Source organism: Gopherus evgoodei, chromosome 2, assembly GCF_007399415.2.
Source record: "Gopherus evgoodei ecotype Sinaloan lineage chromosome 2, rGopEvg1_v1.p, whole genome shotgun sequence".
NCBI classification, from domain to species: domain Eukaryota; kingdom Metazoa; phylum Chordata; order Testudines; family Testudinidae; genus Gopherus; species Gopherus evgoodei.
The window spans coordinates 232,040,095-232,063,386 of record NC_044323.1 but is presented as its reverse complement, the minus strand read 5'-3'; the positions used below and the strand labels follow the sequence as shown (position 1 = coordinate 232,063,386).

Genomic DNA, 23,292 nt, shown 5'->3' with positions numbered 1-23,292 from the left:
TTTGGTGACTGTATCTGTGATTCCACTGGCAATGCCTCCCATTCCTTTACCATCATCCCTCTGTGCTGTATAGAGAGCTGCCATGGAGAACTGCTCTACAGGATGGAGGCATTGCTTAGTTACTCTACATGGCCTTTTTTCAGAAAGCCATGACTAGAGAAACAGAACCATGGCAATTCTGTTGCATCTTGGGCCTCTGCACTTCCAGGAGTGCAAACAGATGAGAGGAGGTAGAAAGGGAAGAGAGATTAGTCCCTACATGAATGTGTTTGAATGAGTAATCATTGAAATCAATGCAACTCTTATTTGTTTCAATCCACAGTGGCCCCACTATACTCCTGCCACACCATCTAGTATTCGATTAAAAATTTGGTGCAAGCTCACAAGATGTGATTTTTGGACACCTACATTCATTTCTAAACCAAGTTTCTTCAAAAAACATGAATGACGCTGATCACTGAGGGACAGTTCCAAATCTGAAGTTTTTAAAACAGGCCAGATCCTCGGCTCGTGTAAATCAGCTCCACTGAAGTCAATCTATTTGCATCAGCTGGGGAGCGAGCCCAAAATGAGGTTATCCAGGCACAGAAAAAGCATTTGATAAAGCTCTTAACTGTCCAGTTATTGCATGCTCAGTCAGCTCAAACCACCAAATGTAACATTACCAAACCTTCCACAAGAAAATCCATTTTTGTGATGCAGTTTTCATGCTTTTTCCTAGCACAAAGGCTAATTTTTCTGAAAACTTGAAATCACTAAACAAGAAAGGCTCATAAAAAAGGGGGGATGGTCTTGTGGTTTAGATGTGAGACTCAGAGTCACAAGAGCGAGGGTCTATTCCTGGCTTGGGCACAGACTTCCTTTGTGACCTTGGGCAAGGCCTCTTCAGTATCCTCATCAGCACAACTGGACTTAAAATACTTCCTTACCTCTTAAGGGCAGTAATTCTTTAACATTTGCTGTAGATGTAAGTCTCTCTATAAGTGCAATTCATGCTGTCTCAACCATCATCCTAGTATTTCTAATGCAACACTATAATAATGTTCAGAGACATGCACTGAAATATAGTTTAAAAAAAGAAAAAGTATTTTACAGACATTGTGTTTAAACATCTGAGGTATTTCTAAGAAAATCAATATGTATCTTTTTCTGTATGCTCTAAAAGGAGCATGTATAGTTTTTGAGATTTGAAATGCCTTTGTTCCGAAGCGATAAAGTAACCGCAGAATAGGGCTTGCAAGTGTCTTTTATCATGGAAGGGTTAATAGGAATATGGATAATATGAAGACACTTTTAGTCTAGCAAAAATGCCAGCATGTTAATAATAGATGACCAGCTCTACTCAGCATGATGTAGGAATCTGTGAAACGTTACAAAGCGTAAGTCTCATATTAGTGAACTGTTAGGTGGTAGCATTGATGGAGTCAGTATGTGTAAAAGAATCTTCCCTTGAGGATGGCTCTACATGCATATTCTCAACCACAACACTTTTTTAGATCAGAAAAAGAGTACTAATTTTTTGAAGGCTTCCTAATGGTTCAATGACTTCATCTAATGGTCCCCTCTAATAGTGCTAGCACTTACAAAGCCCGTTCAAAGGCACGGCTACAGCAGTTACAACATGATCTAACAAGATATTGAGGGCCTCCTGGAAGGTAATATGTACCCTTAATTCCCACTGTTCTCAAAGGGAGCTGAGGCTACTTAGTACTTTTAAGGAGGTGCTTAGAACTTTGCAGAATCAGACATTTAGGCCACTGATATTTCATACATTCTAAGGCCAAAGGAGACTATCCCCTTAGACAATAAAAATAATTTATGGCTTTGTCTCTGAGAGGGAAAACTACTGCTTATGAATGGTCTGCTTTGGATATTACCAGTCTTGAATTCACTGTTAGATATGCTTTTGTCACTTGGAAAAAAAGCATGTGCAAAAATCAAAGGCCCATCTGCCAGGAGGGTAGAATTTCATTGCAATAACAGAAGGAGTTCTGTAACATCTTAATTCCAGTTATCAAAAACTAAAGCAATCAGATTGGTATATTACCTCCTTCAGCCTAACTGTACCGTGAAGATCCAAGTTCTTTTTATACAGTCAACGAAGTCCTTAAATCCATCCATCGGGGGAAGAGAGGGGAGGGAGCAGGAGAAATCCTTCATTCTCTTTAAATGGTCCCCACTCTATATTGTGGAGAGTCAACTTTAGCATTTTTGCAATGAAAACTTTTCATTCCTCCACACATCATGACCGACTCCTGTCTTCTGTGAGGACTCTCCCCCATGAACACGTCTGGCATGAAGATTCTTTGTGGCATGGGCATCCTCACACAAAATCATTCTTTAGCAAGGGGGTGAGGAGGATGTTTTGGTCAGCACCAGCCTTCTGCTGCAGGAAAAGTGGAACACAGCAGCTTGTGCTGGGGTCTACTCAGATCTGTCAATATGTGAAAAAGTTTGAGGGCAATTTTCCAAATACGTTGGATGTGTGGAGGCCACCAAAATTGACCTCATGCCAGGGCTCTGTTCCACATTGCAGTGAAATATTAACAGATACATGCATGTGTGTGTGTGTGTGTGTATACAAACCTTACAAACATTAAGTAATTAAAAACCCATGCATATTTCTACATATGCACATTTGCACTCCCAAGTACCATGAGTACACACACAAAAATCAACTGTTTGCCCATGGATAGGCACCTATACTCACATGTGGGTCATACCCCCAATTTACGGTAGTTGAACACAAAAATATAAGCACACAGAGAAGAAAAATGGCCCTGAGGCTAACTGCTTGCACTAGAGAGGCTTGAGTTCAGCTCCCAGACTTTGCATGTGAACTCAAGCAAGTTACTTAATGTCTCTGTGCTTCCTTTGACCCACCTTGTGTGTCCTGTGTTAGACTGTAAGCTCTTTGGGGAAGAGTCTGTCTCTTACCATGTGTATGTACAGAGCCTAGCACGAAAGCACTCTTAGCTGTACTATATTGCAAATAGAACAGGAGTACTTGTTGCACCTTAGAGACTAACAAATTTATTTCAGCATGAGCTTTCATGAGCTACAGTTCACTTCTTCAGATGCATAGAATGGAACACACAGACAGGAGATATTTATACATACAGAGAACATGAAAAGGTGGAAGCCTGCATACCAACAGGAAGAGTCTAATCAAGTGAGATGAGCTATCATCAGCAGGAGAAAAAAAAACCTTTTGAAGTGATAATTAAGATGACCCATAGAAGGTGTGAGAAGAACTTAACATAGGAAATAGATTCAATTAGTGTAATGACCCAACCATTCCCAGTCTCTGTTTAGGCCTGAGTTAATTGTATCTAATTTGCATATTAATTCGAGTTCAGCAGTCTCTCTTTGGAGTCTGTTTTTTAAGTTTCTTTGTTGCAAAATTGCCATCTTCAAGTCTGTCACTGAGTGATTAGAGAGGTTGAAGTGTTCTCTCACTAGTTTTTCAATGTTATGATTCCTGATGTCAGATTTGTGTCCATTTATTCTTTTGCATACAGACTGTCCAGTTTGGCCAATGTACCTGGCAGAGGGGCATTGCTGGCACATGATGGCATATATCACATTGGTAGATGTGCAGGTGAATGAGCCCCGATGGCATGGCTGATGTGATTAGGTCCTATGATGGTGTCACTTGAATTGATATGTGGACAGAGCTGGCATCGGGCTTTGTTGCAAGGATAGGTTCCTGGGTTAGTGTTTATGTTATATGGTGTGAGGTTGCTGGTGACTATTTGCTTCAGGTTGGGAGGCTGTCTATAAGCAAGGACTGGCCTGTCTCCCAAGATCTGTGAGAGTGAGGGATCATCACCATACAACATAAACACTAACCCAGAACCTATCCTTGCAACAAAGCCCAATGCCAGCTCTGTCCACATATCTATTCAAATGACACCATCATAGGACCTAATCACATCAGCCACGCCATCAGGGGCTTGTTCACCTGCACATCTTGGCCAAACCGGACAGTCTCTACGCAAAAGAACAAATGGACACAAATCTGACATCAGGAATCATAACATTCAAAAACCAGTGGAAGAACACTTCAGCCTCTCTAACCATTCAGTGATAGACTTGAGGGTGGCAATTTTGCAACAAAAAAACTTAAAAAACAGACTCCAAAGAGAGACCGCTGAACTCGAATTAATATGCAAATTAGATACAATTAACTCAGGCCTAAACAGAGACTGGGAATGGTTATGTCATTACACTAATTGAATCTATTTCCCTATGCTAAGTTCTCCTCACACCTTCTATGGGTCATCTTAATTATCACTTCAAAAGGTTTTTTTTCTCCTGCTGATGATAGCTCATTTCAATTGATTAGACTCTTCCTGTTGGTATGCAGACTTCCACCTTTTCATGTTCTCTGTATGTATAAATATCTCCTGTCTGTGTGTTCCATTCTATGCATTTGAAGAAGTGAGCTCTAGCTCACGAAAGCTCTTGCTGAAATAAATTTGTTAGTCTCTACGGTGCCACAAGTACTCCTGTTCTTTTTGTGGATACAGACTAACACGGCTGCTACTCTGAAACCTATAATGCAAATGATTTTTAAAAAGTAACAACACTCTCTTGTGATCAGAAGTTACACTGGCTGCGCAGCAGATGAATCAGTTTGGAGGAAACGTGTGGTGGCCCTCACAGTGCATGTGTGGCATGTCCTTCAGCTTTTTCAACTTGGACTTTAATTTTCTCAAAAACTGAGGGACTGGTGGCCCTGGGTTTCACTAGTCACACAGGAACTTTATAAAACTTAGATGAACTGTGAATCTATTGATAAAATCAGTGACAAGCTTTCAACAATACGAATCAATTTTCATTTGCATGGTTATCTACACAGAGAAAAGGCCTAGAAACTTTGGTTTTAAATAAAATCTGAGATTAACCTTGACAGTTCTAGAGTCCCCAAAGCCTGCAGAAAACAGGTCTTCAACTTTTAATGTAAGTGAACATATATGGCCTGTGCATAAAAAGACTGTATTCTGTTCGTAGAAACTTTCAGTGATACAAAAATGAGATGAAATTATTTCACTTCAGCTTTCCCCTGATTCTTCCATTTGATCTTTAATTCACTTAAGCAACCAAGAAAGGTCACTAGAACTCTCGTGCCATTGTGCAGCATGTGTCCATGATGCAGGTCGTCCAAGCTCAGCAGGCTAGAGAAACAGAATCAGACTTTGATCCACAGATGTGCAGAGCTATGTTATGAAATAACTGGAGATGTTGGATGCCTTGATGTCTAAGGGTTTGATCATATTAATCCCATTTAAACTGAGTTTGGCACTTTATGATTACTTCTAACACAACAGAGTCAGCTCCGGCTTTCATCAAATCACTGTGATTAAATTATACATTAATAATTACAACTTAAAGCCATTCAAGACATCCATAACTAAATTTAAAATACTTCAATGCACTTCAAGTCATTTGTGACAATGAAGTTTAAATTTAGAATACTTTCATTTTTATTTACAAAGTCTCATCACAAACGCAGTTTTTGATGGAGAAACTCTTTCAATTCCATTTCACTACTCTGTTGAAAGAGCCACTGTGAGAAAGCCATTACAGAAAGTGACATTAGTTTGCTCATCCAGCATTAGTCATTATGTATCATATTTATGTTCTAGTTCTTCTGAAACAAAATCCTATCAGTCACTCCCCCTTTTTAGTGTGCTGGTGCCTACAATATATGAGGAGCCAAATTCAGCCTTAAATTAGACTGCGCACAATACCACTAATTTCTGTGGGATTACAGCAGATGTAAACCATAGCAAATTGCAACCCAGTGCTACACACTCTCTTTTTTTTTACCCATAGACCAATAAAAATTATTTGATGTGTATTGAAGCATTATTAAAGGGGTTTCCTATGTACCTTGTGCTTTACTTTATAGAAGAGAAGATAGGGAAATTCACAAGTGGAATCCTAGGCCTGACATTCTGAAAACCTATCTTGGTTCTCAACCAAGATGTAGTGCTCAATTCTCAGTTTTTGGATTGTTGAGTTTTGTTTTTTTTTAGAGCCACAGGAATTTTAAACTTCATTTGTGTAACTAAAACGTATGTTAAAGCTCTACACAGTATTCACTGTTCTACTGCGTGTACCTACCAATTCCTTTCTAATTATCATCAAGCCCTACATTAAACCTTAGCATGCTTCATAATTGTCAAGTAGGAGACACTTGCAGAAGAAAACAGTGTGATGAAGGGACAGCTTCTCAGCTGGAATAAGGGAACTGTGAGCAGGAATAGCTGGGGGAACGGGGAGAGCCGCTGATCAGCTGGGTGACAAGCAGCTGTTAGTAGCAATCAATAATCTTGTCTTGAGAGCTGTGGAAAGGGTCTGAAGCCAAAGGGAGGGAAAGAGAACAGGGCCTGGAACTTGACAAGGGGTAGGTGGGAGAAACATTCAGAGACAAGCACTAGTCTCAGGGAAAAGAGAAGCAGAAGGGTTCTAGGCTAGAATGGCACAGAGTCCAGTATCTCATGAGAATTAATATCTGGAGCCAGGAATTTGCTATGAGAGGAAAGGAAGAGTGAGCTAGGGCAGTAGTCATGGAGGTTTTCCAACAAGATAGTCAACTGGGAAATAGCAGAAAGTCTAAGCAGCAGGGCAGATTGTGAGATTTGGGCCATTTATGGGGAAGGGGAAAGAATCTATGCACTAGTGATTGGATGTGCATATTATAGTGAAGGGCACCCTAAAAATGAATAGATGGCCACAGAGAAGTCAATTAGTCTTCAGTAGTTCAGTGGACTTTAATGAGGACTCTACTCCTCAGTGTTCTGAGAGTAAAATGGGTTAGTCTGGGTTAGAACACTCTGGAGAAGTCCATGATATAAATAATTCAGACGGTCCGTGGGAGTAGCAAGGCTTCTGACACAGTTAAAATCCTCTAAATACTCCTACCTTGACAGTGTCTACCTAATTCGGGAAAAAGAATAAATATTAAATAATAAAAGTTTTCAGTTCACTGTGCAGGAAAAAGGTACAGGAAGCTTTTAGCAGTAAGAATAAATAGCCCTCCTCCCCCACAAAAAAAGGCTATCTAGGTTGCATTGAGAGGGTGGGTAGGATAAAGCTAGGCTTGGATGGATTACAGTGTCATCGATAAATATCAGTAAATCTCAATTTCACCGCATATACACAAACCCATGACAAAATATTTCCATTGATGATCACTGAAATTTGGAGATAGGCAAAATAAGAAAAATGATGCCTGAGAACTTATTAGAATCAAAATCCAGCAATTTAGATTTTTGTAGTAAGCTTGTTACAAATGGACTAGCAAATGAATAATAAAAACAGGTGTGATTTATTGACTGAAGGATATTTACTTTGTATATTTTGACATGTAATGTTGACAATTTGGGTTTTAACATTTATAAAACTAACTTTTCGTATCTCAGTATCCATTGCTATTAAATAATTGTCTGAATTCCCTCCCCATACACACAGTTTTCCACTACTATAAAAATTTAAATACATAAAAATATCTATGTTTAAAAATAAATGTTGATATTATCCATTCAAATTATTTAAAAAAAATACAGTACAAATTTAATTCTACCAAGCCTTGATAAAGCTTGTACATTTCTGTGATATTATTTCTATAGTATAATTTATGTTACTGCCCAGCTTTGGGGTTTTTCTTGATGCAGCAAAAATTGCATTTTTTAAACTTTAATTTTCTATGCATGCCTTCCTGGGAAGGTGCAAAAGTGTGATATTTACACTAAATGTTAACAGAATCCCATTTTCAGAAAATGAAGCACAATATAAAAACCAATATATTCCACAGCTTCATTCTGAATAAAAATCCATTTTAGAATATGGTTGTGGGTGACATCTGTAGTGGTGGCTTCTCCTGTGTGCATCAAAACTCTCCACTGAAGAGTTTCACAAAGTCTAGTTCTCAGGTATATGTTCTTTTCTACCTAGTCTTCCTTCCTGATTACTATAGCTACCTTCTACAATGATGACACTTAATTGCACATATATTTCCATGCCTGTAAGAACATGTTCACAATTTCTGATTCTCTTGATCAAATAAAGTTGTGCCTTTGTCTCAGCTTCCTTCATGTGAATCCTCTAGTATGATCTTTTAAAAAGAATAACACCCTTAAGCACAACTAGTTGCTTTCCTTTCCTCATTCTTTTGCATTTCACAAATTTTCACATTTTACTTTTTTTTATGGGAACTTTCTATTGGGGACATTTGTTTGGTAGTCACTGTTTGTTTCAAATCCAAACAGAAAACCAACTTTTCTGAATATTATGTTTGTGTGCCTTTACTGTTTAAAAAGGTTTTATTGTTCTTTTCCTTGATCCTATCATTGTAAAAGCACTAACCCCATAAGAATGACTTTCAGGGACTTCAGTGGGAGTTTAGAGCATTCAGCAACTCATAAAATCGGGTATAAAATCACCAGATACACCATGAAAAATACCAGTCTACCAGCCTATTGAGCCAAGGAAAGATAATGCACAAGGTATGGATCCATGTGCAGGAAGACGACAATAGGGGAATATAATAAAAAATGAAAAGTCAAAATAAAATCTTTTACTACCTTTTTGTTACCATGGTCTTAAGCATTCTGTACGTTCCAGAGATCAAAGATCTGTCTCAGCTTACTACTGCCTATAAACCTGCCAAAAGGCACAGATTTATAGTGAAATCACAAAGATTTCATTGATTACACAAAGGAAAAAAAGACTATAATCACACTAAAAATTGTGATAGTGCCACTGGTACTGTTTTGTCAGGGAAGTGCAGTCCACACTGAAAGTAGCATCACATAAACCTAAACCTTTGGAAAGGTATGCATTAGTCGCACTTGATAGATGAAGGGAGACAGTTTTATGTGATGTGATTCAGAAAAACTTTCAAGATTCTAAAGTAAGTATTTCCCAAGTGCTGAATATTTCCTGTTGCCTGAATTTGGTTTCCAAGTCAAAAAGTCTGTCAAATAAAAAGTGGGGGACAAGGGTAGGGAAGGGAAGGGGCTCTTCCTTAACAAAATGAAATCTAGGTAATAATCCATGCCATTTATTTTGTGTTTGTGTGTGTTTGGTTTGTTTGCTTGCCTGTTTGTTTTGGGGAAGGTGGGTGTTAAACTTAATGTATTGCTTATGAAAGGTGCCAGATTGAGAGCCCCAGAAAATAAAGTTCTGTATTACAAACCAGGTACAACACAGGCAAAGTACTGCAAACTTCATCACAGCACCCTGCTGATATTCCTGAACAACGGCCTGTCGGAACCACTAGGATAAAAGAGTGCTTTGGTCTTCATGACACTATAGCCTTTTGCTGAGACTAGTACTACCACATCAGCCAGGCTGCAAGTTAGTGCTAATATGGAACTGTTTGGTTTTTTTAATATGGACATTGTATTGAAACACTCATTGCAGAGAGGCCATAATGACTTTCAGCAGCAACTAACCTGCATGAATTTCAGATAGTGACCTAAAAATGAAAGACTCTTCATCCTATTACTAGTCTCCTGAACCATGAAGCCTCTTATTATTACTATATACTACTTATCTAGAGTCATAGATGTGCATCACATTTTGCAATACAGATAAAGACAGATTCTCTGCCCCAAAGTGGTTGCAGTCTAGTTTAGTAAATCAGTGTAAAATTGAGCGAATTAACTTTAGCTGGTTTTAATACAAATGCACCTATACAAGATTTGACATAGTGTTCGTGGAATAAAAACAAGAAGGCAAAATTACCCCCAGATAATTGCTATTCTTTTGTAAATTTAGCAGTGAAATTTAATAGAAAGAGGGATTTCTGAAGGCTGAAAATTACCATTCCCATTTCAGATTCATTTCCACAGCATGAAACTAGCAGTTCTTAAAAGATTCTAAGGACTTCTTACACCCTCAACGTAATCTAAATTACTGAATTCTTTAAATGTCCTCCTGCGGGAGGCGGAGCTGCCCAATATTGCCCTCTTTAGGGCCACACATGGTCCTCCCCACCTTAGTTTGTAAGGTTTGGATATATGCTTGGGGCAGGGCAGTCTGTGCCATAAGCTTGGCATCAGTCTCTAAACCAGTGGTCTCCAAACTGTGAGGAGGACTGTTTGGGTGGGGGGAGTGTGGAAGGGCTCAGGCCAGCCCCATAAGGGGCAGGGAAGGAACGCAACCCAGTTCCGCTCTGCCCCCAGCTCTGCTCTGGCTCCAGCCCCAGCCCAGGCCCCGGATTCCCAGTTCCAACCGCAGCCCAGCCTAGGCCTCAGTCCCCAAATGTGGCCTGGCTTGCAGCCCTGCTCCTGGCCATGACTCCACTCCTGGCCCCGGCCCCAGTTCTTGCTCTGCTCCTGGCTCCCAGCCTCGCTCCCAGGGGAGGCACAGATAGATTATGTTACAAGTAAGGGGGGGGTGCAACATAAAAAGTTTGGAGATCACAGCTCTAAACAATCATGTAATAAAATGGCAATTCGGTATTCAGTTGTCTGTGCTTTTAAACCAGGGGTTTTCAAACTGGGGGTTGTGCCCCCTCAGGGGGTCACGAGATTATTATGTGGAGGTCGCAAGCTGTCAGCGTCCACGCCTAAACCCCGCTTCGCTTCAAGCATTTATAATATAAAAGGTATGTTTTTATTTGGGGGGGGGGCACATGCAAAAGCTTGCTGTGTGAAAGGGGTCACCAATACAAAAGTTTGAGAGCCACTACTTTAAACAAAGAGGAAAAACCCTTCAAATGCAAGTGCTTAGCCCTGAGAAACACCTCCCCTGTCCCAGTCTCACCTGGCCCTTCCCCTAAGCAAAAGGAGGCAAGCTTTCCTGACTCGCCTGCTGGTTCAGTATTTCCTCCTGGCCTCTTGTGGACTGTCTTGATGCTCACCTAGTCTGAGTGGATTTTCCTTAGGCAGGGAATGTCAGTGTGCTGATGCCTCCTCAGCAAGCAGACAAGATCTGGCAGACCCAGTCACACCTTTTAATGAAGAATCCATCACTGTTTATATTGCACCTGAGCAAGATGCCTATCAATATCTGCACCAATGCTTGATCCTGCTCCTATTAAAGTCAGTTGCAAAATTGATATGGTCTTCTATAGTGCGAGATCAGGTCATAAGAACTTTGTGACCTGTTCCATTCCTTAGTTGATTACATATATAAATAAAGTTTAACTTATTTATGTAAGGAAGTAATATGTAGATTAGAGATAAGCCAAAACCCAAAGTGCAGATTAAAAATGTAAAGGTAGTAGACTTCTGATTTCAAATCTCATCTCTGAACCTGCCACTACTGTGGCTGAAATCTCTTTGCAAGATGATAATGAAAGATTTCTGACACCTAATCTCTAAGGTTGGGGTTTTTCCTATTCTGTACCATTACCTCACAAAATCAGCAATTGGACATCATCTAGTCAGCCCCTGCCCTGGTCAGAGTGGAGAACACAAAGCCTGTCCTGATCCTAATAAACAAATCCACATCCAAGTTCTGCATCCTGATTTAGATGTAAAAACATAATTCCTGTTTTGAATTTCAATGATTTTTATGAGAGGAACCTCTGTAAACCGTAGTATCTCAAACCAAAGAATCTGTTGTTTGGGACAGAAGCAGATGTGCGGCAGGTACTGGTATCCTATTGTTATATTCCTAGAAAATGATAGATCATATGGCCATTAGAGATCCTACATAACTCACTTTCAATTAATTAACTTCTGCTTCCACCCACAATTAAGACTAGATGTTTAAATCTTAACTCTTTAAACTCAGAGATGCAAAAATAATCATAATTCTACACAGCAGCCTCTGTGCATCATGAACCTATAATGAAAAGGAAAGGAGTAGCGTGCTATGGTGGACTGAACCTGAGACTGGGAGCTTGGCCTTCCCTGCTTTGCCACTATGCATGCTGACTTACTGTGTGACTTTTGGAAAGACGCATAGAGACAATTTTGTAAGAGAGCTCTCTCTCAGTTTGAGAAGGCATCCCCTCAAACATGAGCATATTTGAAAATTTAGTCCCTACCCACTCTAAGAGTATGTGTACACTGAATTTGTATCTGGGTCCATGTACTTACACGTGAGTTTGCTCTTTTCAAGCTCAACTGTAAGCATCCACACAATTTTGGTGTGCACACCTCATTTCCATCCCATATACAGCCAGCTGCATTCTGGCTTTGTGTTGACCCACGTCTGGTGCTGTGGTATCTGGGGTCATATCCCACAGTTCTTACCACCTTGCTAGCTGTAGCTACTCTAATGCTTAGTTCATGGTACGCTGCTTCATTTTCATCATCTGTAAAAGGGCATTTGCTTATGGAACTCACTTTCACCCAACATCAGCCTGACACTAAAACCATCCTGCTCCAGAGGATGTTACCGCTCTTTCGGCTCATGTTTCCCCAAACAACTATATCATATGATACACAACACAAATCTCCTGAAAAACAACCACCAACCACTGGTATCTGAAATAAATTAGATTTAAATAAAAGTACTTTTCATTCTGGAGGTTAATTTGTTATTATTATTTTGCAGTGTGCTCAGAAATTAACATAGCAGGCCATTTGGAAATATGTATATTAATATCACACAGGGATGTTGTGTTTATTGAATGTATATACAATACACTCAAAGTGCAAATGTTAAGCATTATTTTTAGGCAGGAGGAATATTTATGTCCCTGATGACCAACAAGTTATAGAAGCATGATTCTAACTGATGATTTGGGCCCCCACCTGTAAAGATTTATGTGTACGCCTAACTTTGAGCACTAGTACTGCTCTGAACTAAATAGGATTGCTCACATGCTTGAAGTTAAGCATAAGATCTAGTCAGAAATTTGACAGAATATTTTTCCATTGGAAGATTTTAATTTGTTGAAAGCTAAATGTTTTGTAGAAACGTGTTGATTGACAACATTTCATTTAAAGGAGAAATTGGGAAAAAAAGCACTTTGATAAGGTCAAAACAGCTTTTCAGAACTTAAAGCTTTGATTTTCCATTTTGAAATTACTTTTAATTTTAATGTTTTAATGTTACATAATATACAATTTTAATAAGTCAAACTCAGAGAAAAACATTCTGATTTTATCTAGATAAAACATTTCAATCAACCCAAAACAATATTTTTTTCAGAATTTAATTTCACAGGAAATTTCAGAAAACGATTTTATTCTGTTTTGGAATTTAAAAATAAATTGAAATCACAGCTTTTCCTGCTAAACAAAAAACCCAGTTCCCACCCAGCTCTTTTAAGCATGTATATAAATCTTTATAGGATCAGGGCCTTCAAAAAGAGAGTCAGTCTGTCAGGAACAGCCAAAAGACTAGGACTTCATTTTGTAGAACCCACATGAGATGCCAGAGCAAATTTACCAATGTTACCTTACACCTTACTAAAAACAACATACCCTTACTAAAAACAACATACCTTCTGGTTCTTGCAGTCAGTACATTCGCCAGTGCTAGGAACCATGCCCCTCCCTGCCCCACTAATATAAAACATACATTCCCAACCTCCTGCTTTATCCATGGACAGATGCTTCCTCTCCAGATCAATGGACTGGTAATTCTTTTACCAGCATCAAAAAGTGTAGCAATTTATTGGTTCAAAGGGTTTACTTTCTTTAATTCATCACATTGCTCAAGTTCTTATGCTGTTATATAAATGTTATACATCTGTTATAACATAAGAGTGCATAGAGCCAAAATCAGAAGGTTACAAAAAGTGTAGTTTAGCAGCAGTTATAATTTCCTGCTTTGTAAAGTATACTCAAATGAGATGAAAAAATGTAAATTATTACACCACGTGTTATGTATCATTTGCCAGCACCACTATCAAAATGGTATTATGCATACTAATCAATGGTGAAGTATTATTTTTTAGTCTAATGGATACAGTCTCATCTCAAAGTGCAAGGATTTACAGGTTACTCCAATTAGCATTAGTGGGACTTACAAGCATAAATCTCCTGCATATCAAGAGAAGAATTATTTTAAGATGACCGAATGCACTCACCAAATAATCACTTAGTTGGCAAATATTAATACATCGTCACATTTTCATTACAATTATCTAAACTTGTGCTAAACTAACACAGAAATTGATTTGAAAGTAATATGGTAAGTAGAAAATAACCATTTTATACCAGCTGCACCATATAATGTTGTACTTTTAAATCAAGGAAGGGCTTTGAATGAATACAGAGCACCGACACCTATAGATTAAATCATAGGCTGAGATTTTCAAAACTGTGATGAGGTATTAGCCATACAGCTTCCATTAATCTTCTCTGCACTGCTTTGAAAATCTGAGCCATGACTTATTAACACTTTTGTTGTGTTTACATAGCTATATAATTCTTGCCTACCAACATCCTTGCCCCACCAGCACACACACCTAATGTAAACTTTAAAACAAAATTAAATGTAAATTCCTTAGAGGTACATTTTCAAGGCTGCATAGGGCTGTGACACATTAACTACAATTGGATTCACACAGCTAACTCTGTATAATTCTTTGCCAATTTACCCCTTCCAGAATTTATTAGTATTTTTTTATTTGCTTCATTTTCTGAACATTTTCATTTTGCAGTGTTTCATGACCTGGTGGCTACACTAGCATTTACAACATTTCTGTCAGTTTCTGTAATAAGGCTATTGACTTATCTTGTATAGAAAAGGTCAACATATGTGATTCCTGATGATGCTAATGAGAGTTACAGCACATACTCAAAGATTAATATATCATTATGATATATTCTCTTGATACATGTACATAACTCCTGCTATGTACACATTAGGAGGATATATACGTCTTAGAGCTCCCAGTATGACATCTTCTGAAAAGACATATTACAATGCTAGAGTTAATAAGATCACAGTGTAAAGTCAAGTCCTCGAAATTGCTCTCCTTACTCCGGGTTTTTCAAAGGGAGTTTTGCTTGAGCAAATACTGGGGCAGCCTCCAAGATTGTAAGATGACCCAATTCAGGAAAGCTTGTGCATAAGTGCCTCCCTGAATCAGGGCCTAATAATGCCCTATTTAATTTGAAGCTATTTCCAGAACACTTGTGTGATGAGGCATACTTGCCCCACACTAGCCATGCCCCCTCGGCCCTGATGGGCATGCTCCAGCTGGGGTATAAAAGGGTGCAGCTCAGCTCATTCAGGGCTGACCACTGAAGAGGGAGGATGCACGCTGCAAGCTGCAGCCCAGGAGCTGCTGAAGCAACAGATGGCAGTAGCCAGAGATGCTGAGACCCAAGCAAATGCCTCAGCTCCTGCAGATGCCCAAGGAGTGACAGAGCTGCAGAGGCCAAGGAGACTATGGACTTCTGGGACACCAGGACCACTGCATAAGGGAAAGGGTAGGAAGTAGCTCAGGCGGACTAGGCATTGTACCGAGTGGTGTTAGCGTGTTTCAGGAGGATTCCCTGCTTACCCAGTGGCAAGCATACTTGCCACTGTCAGGGTCCTGAGCTGGCACCTGGAGGAGCAGGGAGGGTCCGGGTTCCCCTACCCAATCCCCACCGCCCCACCCCCACCCAAGGTGGCAGCCCACTCCCCTGACTGGCCACCAGACCAAACAATCCTACCGAAGAGGGTGATTATGCTGACCCTGGCCTTGGGCCTCGCAGCCCTGAGAGAGGGCAGTTGGACTGACTCTGGCCATTGGGCCATGCAGCCCTGCTGAACCAGGCAGCCCTACTGACAGACCGCTAGGCCACACAGCCCTGAGAGAGGGCAGCCATATTGACTTTTATCCCCAGGCCAAGCTATCCCAAGACGAGGGATGGCTGTATAGACTCAACCGTGGGGCCGTCATTACCCGCATTTTGTCTCAAGAAGAGACGGGGTGCACTTTCCTTGTGACACCTTGTATTATACATATTTATGCAGATTTACATTTAAAGAAATGTACATTTATATGAAACCATATAAGACATGGAATGCCTTTGAAGAGTTCACTAGTGTGCATTTTTTTATTGTATTGAGAGTCTATTGCACTTAAGACTGAACTATATTCAATACCAAATCTGTAAGGTTATGTAGTCAGTTTGGTGTATACACTCTTGTAGATCAAAATGTAGAAATGAAAATAATATATTTTAAAAATATTTTCTACTGAATCTCACATATACACACCACTCCATGTTTACAAACAATTCTTCTTGAAGATAGTAAACCATGGTCTCTGGATTAAGTTTAGAAGTGTGAGCAACAAAGGTGATGTCATGGTGGGAGTCTGCTATAGACCCCTGGACCAGGGGGATGAGGTGGACAAGGCTCTCTTCAGGCAACTAATAGAAGTTACTAGATCACAGGCTCTGGTTATAATGGAGAACTTCAATCACGCTAATATCTGCTGGGAGAGCAATACAGCAGTGCACAGACAATCCAGGAAGTTTTTGGAAAGTGTACAATTTCCTCGTGCAAGTGCTAGAGGAACGAACTAGGGCAGAGCTCTTCTTGACCTGCTGCTCAAAAACAGGGAAGAATTAATAGGAGAAGCAAAAGTGGATGGGAAGCTGGGAGGCAGTGACCATGAGATGGTTGAGTTCAGGATCCTGACACAAGGAAGAAAGGAGAGCAGCAGAATACGGACCCCGGACTTCAGAAAAGCAGACTTTGACTCCCTCAGGGAACCGATAGGCAGGATCCCCTGGGAAAACAACATGTAGGGGAAAGGAGTCCAGGAGAGCTGGCTGTACATTAAAGAATCCTTATTGAGGTTGCAGGAACAAACCATCCCGATGTGTAGAAAGAATAGTAAATATGGCCAGGCGACCAGCTTGGCTTAGCAGTGAAATCCTTGCTGATCTTAAACACAAAAAAGAAGCTTACAAGAAGTGGAAGACTGGACAAACACCCAGGGAGGAGTATAAAAATATTACTCAGGCATGCAGGAGTGAAATCAGGAAGGCCAAATGAGACTTGGAGTTGCAGCTATCAAGAGATGTTAAGAGTAACAAGAAGGGTTTCTTCAGGTATGTTAGCAACAAGAAGGTCAAGGAAAATGTGAGCCCCTTACTGAATGAGGGAGGCAACCTAGTAACAGAGGATGTGAAAAAAGGTAATGTACTCAATGGTTTTTTTTTCCTCTGTCTTCATGAACAATGTCAGCTCCCAGACTACTGCACTGGGCAGCACAGTATGAGGAGCTGGTGACCAGCCCTCTGTAGAGAAAGAAGTGGTTCAGGACTATTTAGAAAAGCTGGATGAGCTAAAGGAGTTGGCGGATGTGATTGCAGAACCATTGACCATTATCTTTGAAAACTCATGGTGATCAGGAGAGGTCCCAGATGATTGGAAAAACGTCAATGTAGTGCCCATCTTTTAAAAACTGAAGGAGGAGGATCTGGGGAACTAAAGGCCAATCAGCCTTACCTCAGTCCCTGGAAAAATCACGGAGCAGTCCTCAAGGAATCAAATCTGAAGCACTTAGAGGAGAGGAAAGTGACCAGGAATAGTCAGCATGGATTCAACAAGGGTAAGTCATGCCTGGCTAACATAATTGCCTTCCATGATGAGATAACTGGCTCTGTGGATGAGGGGAAAGCAGTGGACGTGTTATTCCTTGACTTTAGCAAAGCTTTTGATAGGTCTCCCACAGTATTCTTGCCAGCAAGATAAAGAAGTATAGGCTGGATGAATGGACTATAAGGTGGATAGAAAGCTAGCTAGATCATCGGGCTCAACGGGTAGTGATCAATGGCTCCATGTCTAGTTGGCAGCCAGTATCAAGTGGAGTGCCCCAAGGGTCGGTCCTGCGGCCGGTTTTGTTCATATCTTCATTAATGATCTGGATGATGGTGTGGTTTGCACTCTCAGCAAGTTTGAAGATGACACTAAACTGGGAGGAGTGGTAGAGATAAGATACAGAGGGACCTAGACAAATTAGAGGATTGGGTCAAAAGAAATCTGATGAGGTTCAACAAGGACAAGTGCAGAATCCTGCACTTAGGACGGAAGAATCCCATGCACTGCTACAGACTAGGAACCGAGTGGCTAGGCAGCAGTTCTGCAGAAAAGGACCTGGGGGTTACAGTGGATGAGAAGCTGGATATCAGTCAACAGTGTGCCTGTATTCCTAAGAAGGCTAATGTCATCTTGGGCTGTATAAGTAGGAACACTGCCAGCAGATCGAGAGACATGATCATTCCCCTCTATTCGACATTGGTGAGGCCTCATCTAGAGTACTGTGTCCAGTTTTGGCCCCACATTACAAGAAGGATGTGGAAAAATTTGAAAAAGTCCAGCGGAGGGCAACAAAAATGATTGGGGGGAGGGGGCTGGAGCACATGACTTATGAGAACAGGCCGAGGGAACTGGGATCATTTAGTCTGCAGAAGAGAAGAATGAGGGGGATTTGATAGCTGCTTTCAACTACCTGAAAGGTGGTTTCAAAGAGGATGGATCTATACTGTTCTCAGTGGTACCAGTTGACAGAACAAGGAGTAATGGTCTCAAGCTGCACTGGGGGAGGTTTAGGTTGGATATTAGGAAAAACTTTTTCACTAGGAGGGTGGTGGAGCACTGGAATGGGTTACCCAAGGAGGTGGTGGAATCTCCTTCCTTAGAGGTTTTTAAGGTCAAGCTTGACAAAGCCCTGACTGGGATGATTTAGTTAGTGTTGGTCCTGCTTTGAGCAGGGGGTTGGACTAGATGACCTCCTGAGGTCCCTTCCAACCCTGATATTCTATGATTCTATGATAGTATTTTACCATTAGAGAAAGGATGGCGTATAGACCCCCCAACACCACTACCAGAGTCATTTCAATGACTGTGGTTCTCTTTCCAACAGCATTTCTCTATATACAAGCATAATGAGCAAAAGTAAGAGGGTAAAATTGATATGATGGGGAAAGGTTGTGAGGGAACCAGTAAAATTGTGCTGAGAAGCCAGCACACATCACAAATGTGGCCAGCATTTTTACAGGCAATTAGAACGGAATCCTAAAAGAGATTATGGGCCTGATTCTCCACTATCTTACATTAGTTTTACACTAGTGTTACTCCATTTACTTTAATGAAGTCCCCTGGTATCAAATTTGTGTAACAGTGGAAAATCAGGCTCTGGTCCAAAGGTCTAATTTTGAGCAACTAACTAAAATCAAATATGAGAAGCTCCAAGGACAAGGATTGTGTGAGTGTGATGGACACTCCACTTAGGAATAATGAAAATATCATTTGTGTAGAAAGACTTCCAATTCCAAACATCAGTACATCTACACAAAAATAGAAATGTCCTGTGTTGCAGGGTCTCTCAACCTTTTTATTTCTGAGGCCACCCCAACATGCAATAAAAACTCCATGGCCCACAACTACTGTTTTTCTGTATATAAGAGCCAGGGGGTAGCAAGCAGGAGCAGCCCAGGGCCCCACGCCACAATGGACCCTGTGAAGCTAAGTTGCTCAGGCTTTGGCTTCAGCCCCAGGTGGCGGGGCTTGGATCACCAGGCTTCAGTCCCATGTGGTAGGGCTCTGACTTTCTGCCTTTAACCCAAATAAGTCTAAGGCCAGCCCTGTTTGACGGACCCCCTGAAACCTGCTCACGGGCCCCCAGGGAGCCCCAGACCCCTGGTTGAGAACCACTGCTGTGCTGGGTATCAAATATTTCTGAAATATGAGTTTTATTGGCAATCACCAGGGAAATGTGAGTGGCACAATCCACATCACAAACAAACAAAGAGAATTGCAAATTAAGTATTTTCATGAAGATTTTTGGCTGTCTGACTTTTCAGGTGGTGTCTATACAGTTCTTAACTCAAATAAAGGCTTGAATTGGTCACATAAACCCTTTCTATTGACCTATTTTTGTTTCCTTTGGTGTGGTCTGACAAGACTGTTATTGAGAGGGTGAACTGTTTCTTGTGTGGAAATTCACTACTTTATTTTTTAAAGCATTGCCATCTTTCTATTTTTCTAAAGTTTTCTCAATCAGTAGAAATCATTTGTATTTTTGCATTGCTACAAATTAGCAAGACAAGTGCTTTGGCTTCTGTAGCACTTAATCTAAACATAGTCCACAGTCAGTAATATGTCTTTCACCGCTCCATAAATGGATTCAAGGTAAAATAAATCTCTCTTAATGATAGTAATGTCTGGGGATGCAGTTTTGTTGGGCATGCTTTATACTCATGACCCCTGTGATGTTAGAAACAGATCTAAAATCCCCTGTGGTGACAATTCCTACAAACATAAATTCACCACTGAGATCATTGTGAGTACCTTGGCTAGAGTTTATGTCTACTAGATTAAATCTTAGGTCAAACACATTTATACGGCAGTTTTTATTTTTTTGTTTTTAATGAAAACAAATTACACTAAAAGCATTTGGCTAGACATGGATTGATCAGTCACTAAAACCTATGGATGTTATAGTAGACTGTACCTAATGTATGCATTTTTATAAAACAGGAAAGTACAGTAGAAAAATATACATATTAAAAGTCTACAGTTTGAAAGTTGTTAGATCATTTGATGGGTCTGTTATAAAACATGATACCTTTTCTGAAAGATTTTTATCTGCAGTACTCTACATATTATGATGGCTATTCATACTTTACTTCTTCGGTTTTTATATCCTCCAAGTAATCTTCAGAATAGTAAATACTGTTACTATAACCTTCACAACTGTGTTAGTGTTATATTTTTAAAGATGAAGCACCCGATTCTCCTCTCACACACATCAGTGTAAATCAAAAATAACTCCATAGTAGTCAATAGGTTACAGCAGTGTAAAACACATGCAGGGGATCAAGACCACAGCTTTATATACAAAGATTTTTTAATATTAAAAGTACCAATTATGAATACATTAAATCCTTTCCTCTTTTGTTAGTCTATTTTATTCAGGTTTTAACACTGTACCTTCCCCATGGTATTTAAGAATATCTGAATAGGAGACACTACTAGTGAACCAATTTGCACCAGCTGAGGATTTGACTAATACTTTGAAAATGAATGATGCTCTTAAAATGAAGTATTGAATATGTTATGTTTAACCGTACATTAATATTACTCCTGAAACAGAAGCCTTTTCTAGAGGTTTAGCAGGAAGCTAGGAAGACTGCCAAATGATCATCTTCTGTAATCACCGGCTAGTTTTACTTTACACATACACTTGCACACTCACAGACTGAAGAACCCATGCTCATTAAAAGAAAGATCATGTGGCAAAAAAAATGACTGAATCTGTAGAAAAGAAAAAAAATTAAATTCTCATGGGATTAGAGACTGACTGTTAAAGGAAGAACATTATTTTATTACTTAGCTAATGAGCCATACAAGGAATTGTTATTGCTCCATATAGTTCTGTTCTGACAACACTTCTTGGAAACAAATATGCCAACTTTAATACATAAAGAAAACAAGATACATTTTCAATTGTGTCAATTACATATCCAGGTGTATGTAATTGAAATAAAACACTTCCCAGGAAATACCCAGAAGGATATGCAGATTTTGCCTTTTTAAACAGAATGAAATTTTTGCACATTCTACAATGGATCTGACACAAGGAAGATTGGTGGCTCCTGACCACAAGGAAGTGACTAGAAAATAAATAGCAGAGTCCAATGACAGGTCCCAACACACATGTCCTAAAAGTGTCATTCTTGTGCTAGGTTATCATATACAACTTATTCTCCGAGTCCCACTTCATATCGCACACACACATTGGCATCATCGGACTCCAATGCCACCTGCACACCGTCATCTTATACTGATCATGAACTGATTTTAACACAAGGCTGTCAACCTGAGACAATGTGCATGGGCGTGATTTCCAGAGAAATCTGAGTGAGAGTTTTAAAATCTAGTTCAAACAGACTGGTTAGGGGGGTTGGGAAACGGGGAGACTCAAAATGAATTCAGAATCCCTTCAAACACATGAGACTTGGCAGGCATACAAAAACTGTGGCAACTCCCTAGAGAAACTGGGCAACATAAAACAGAGCCTCGTCCTGGGATGGGAGCAGATTCCCCCTCCCCCCCCCCCCGCAAACGAACAGATTTCGAACCAAACAAATTTGTTTTAACATAAAAATACAAAACTTAATCCCAGGGCGCAAGAGTTAGCTGTGCTTCCCGGGTGAGAGCAGGTGATCAGGCGGGGATGGGTCACTCACTGAGAGGTGCCCGGTTAGTCAGCACTCACCAGAGGCAACGTGCAGAGGGGAGCGCAGTGAACCCCTGCACCGCAACAGCCCTGGAGCAGCTGGCAGTGCCCGATGGGTGAGACCTGCATGCAGGGAGCCCGAGACAGGAACGGCTCGGTCATCCCGCCAGCTGCAGCGTGCATGGGACCATCAGCCCCAGCGGAGGAGCTGGCGGTGCCCTGGGAGTGCTGGGGGCCACCCCGCCAGCCGCAGCGTGCACGGGACCATCAGCCCCATGCTGGCAGTGCCCGGGGGTGCGGAGCGCGGGTCAGTCACTCACCAGCTGCAGCGCGCATAGGAAGATCAGCGTGCAGCGCCCGGTGCAGCAGCCCATGGTGGTGGCCGGCGGTGCCCGATCCCCGCTTCTCTCTCTCTCCTGCCTTCCGCTAAGGCAGCCCCGGAGGCGACGCGGCGCTCACCGCATCCGGACCGACCCGCTGCCCGGCTCCTTCCCCGCGGGAGGCGCGTCGCTTCCTCGGGATTCGTCCCTCCTTTGTGGGGGGCAGGAGCCGGCAGAGCTCAGCGCCAGCCGGGCAAGCAGAGCATCTGGCGGCGGGCGGGCTCTGGCCAGCCACGAGCTGCAGCCGCTCTCGGTGGTCGCGGGTCGGGGACGGCGTGTGCGGACGGGAGCGGTGGCCGGGGGCGGGCAGAGGGAGTTTGCGCTGGGGGGGGTGTTTGGGGGCTGGGATAATGGTGGGGGGAGAGTGCTGGGGGGGCGGGAAGGGGAGGGCTGAGAGGGCGGCTGTAGTGAGATGGCGGGACGCCGTGGGCTGTGTGACTGTCTGGGGAGGGGGCGTGGGGGGTGAATGGCTGCGGGAGCGTGGGCGGGAGGCTGCTGCGAAGCAGGCTCCGGGGTGCCGCTTTCCGGGCGCTAGTGCTTGGTGCGAGTCTCCCACGGAAAGTTCGAGGGACTTGGGTGGCTCGGCGAGGGGGGCTGGCTGGAGAGAAGTGGGGGGGGACGATGACGCTTTGCTGCTGGGTGGGGCTTGCACTCGACCACACCCACCCCCCTTCCCCCATCTTCACAGCTGGATCCGGGGAGAGACAGGATAGGCTCGGGGGAGCCTGGCTCCATTGTTGGCTCGTCCGTACTAGCACTGGGAGACCCCGGGGCCAGTGGGGAAGGGTGCCAATGCTG

At 41.6% G+C, this 23,292-nt stretch overlaps 1 protein-coding gene across 5 annotated transcripts in view; it reads right to left on the bottom strand.

Moving 5' to 3' along the window:
• NKAIN3 (sodium/potassium transporting ATPase interacting 3) overlaps positions 1–22,745 on the bottom strand; it is a 547,209-nt gene extending 524,464 nt beyond the window's left edge. For all 5 annotated transcript variants that reach the window (XM_030553164.1, XM_030553163.1, XM_030553165.1 and 2 more), the window contains exon 1: positions 22,435–22,745. In XM_030553164.1, the coding sequence (XP_030409024.1) occupies positions 22,435–22,488 (54 nt within the window). In that variant the 5' untranslated portion in view covers positions 22,489–22,745. The remainder of the gene's footprint in view (positions 1–22,434) is intronic.
• Between the last annotated feature and the right edge of the window lie 547 nt (positions 22,746–23,292).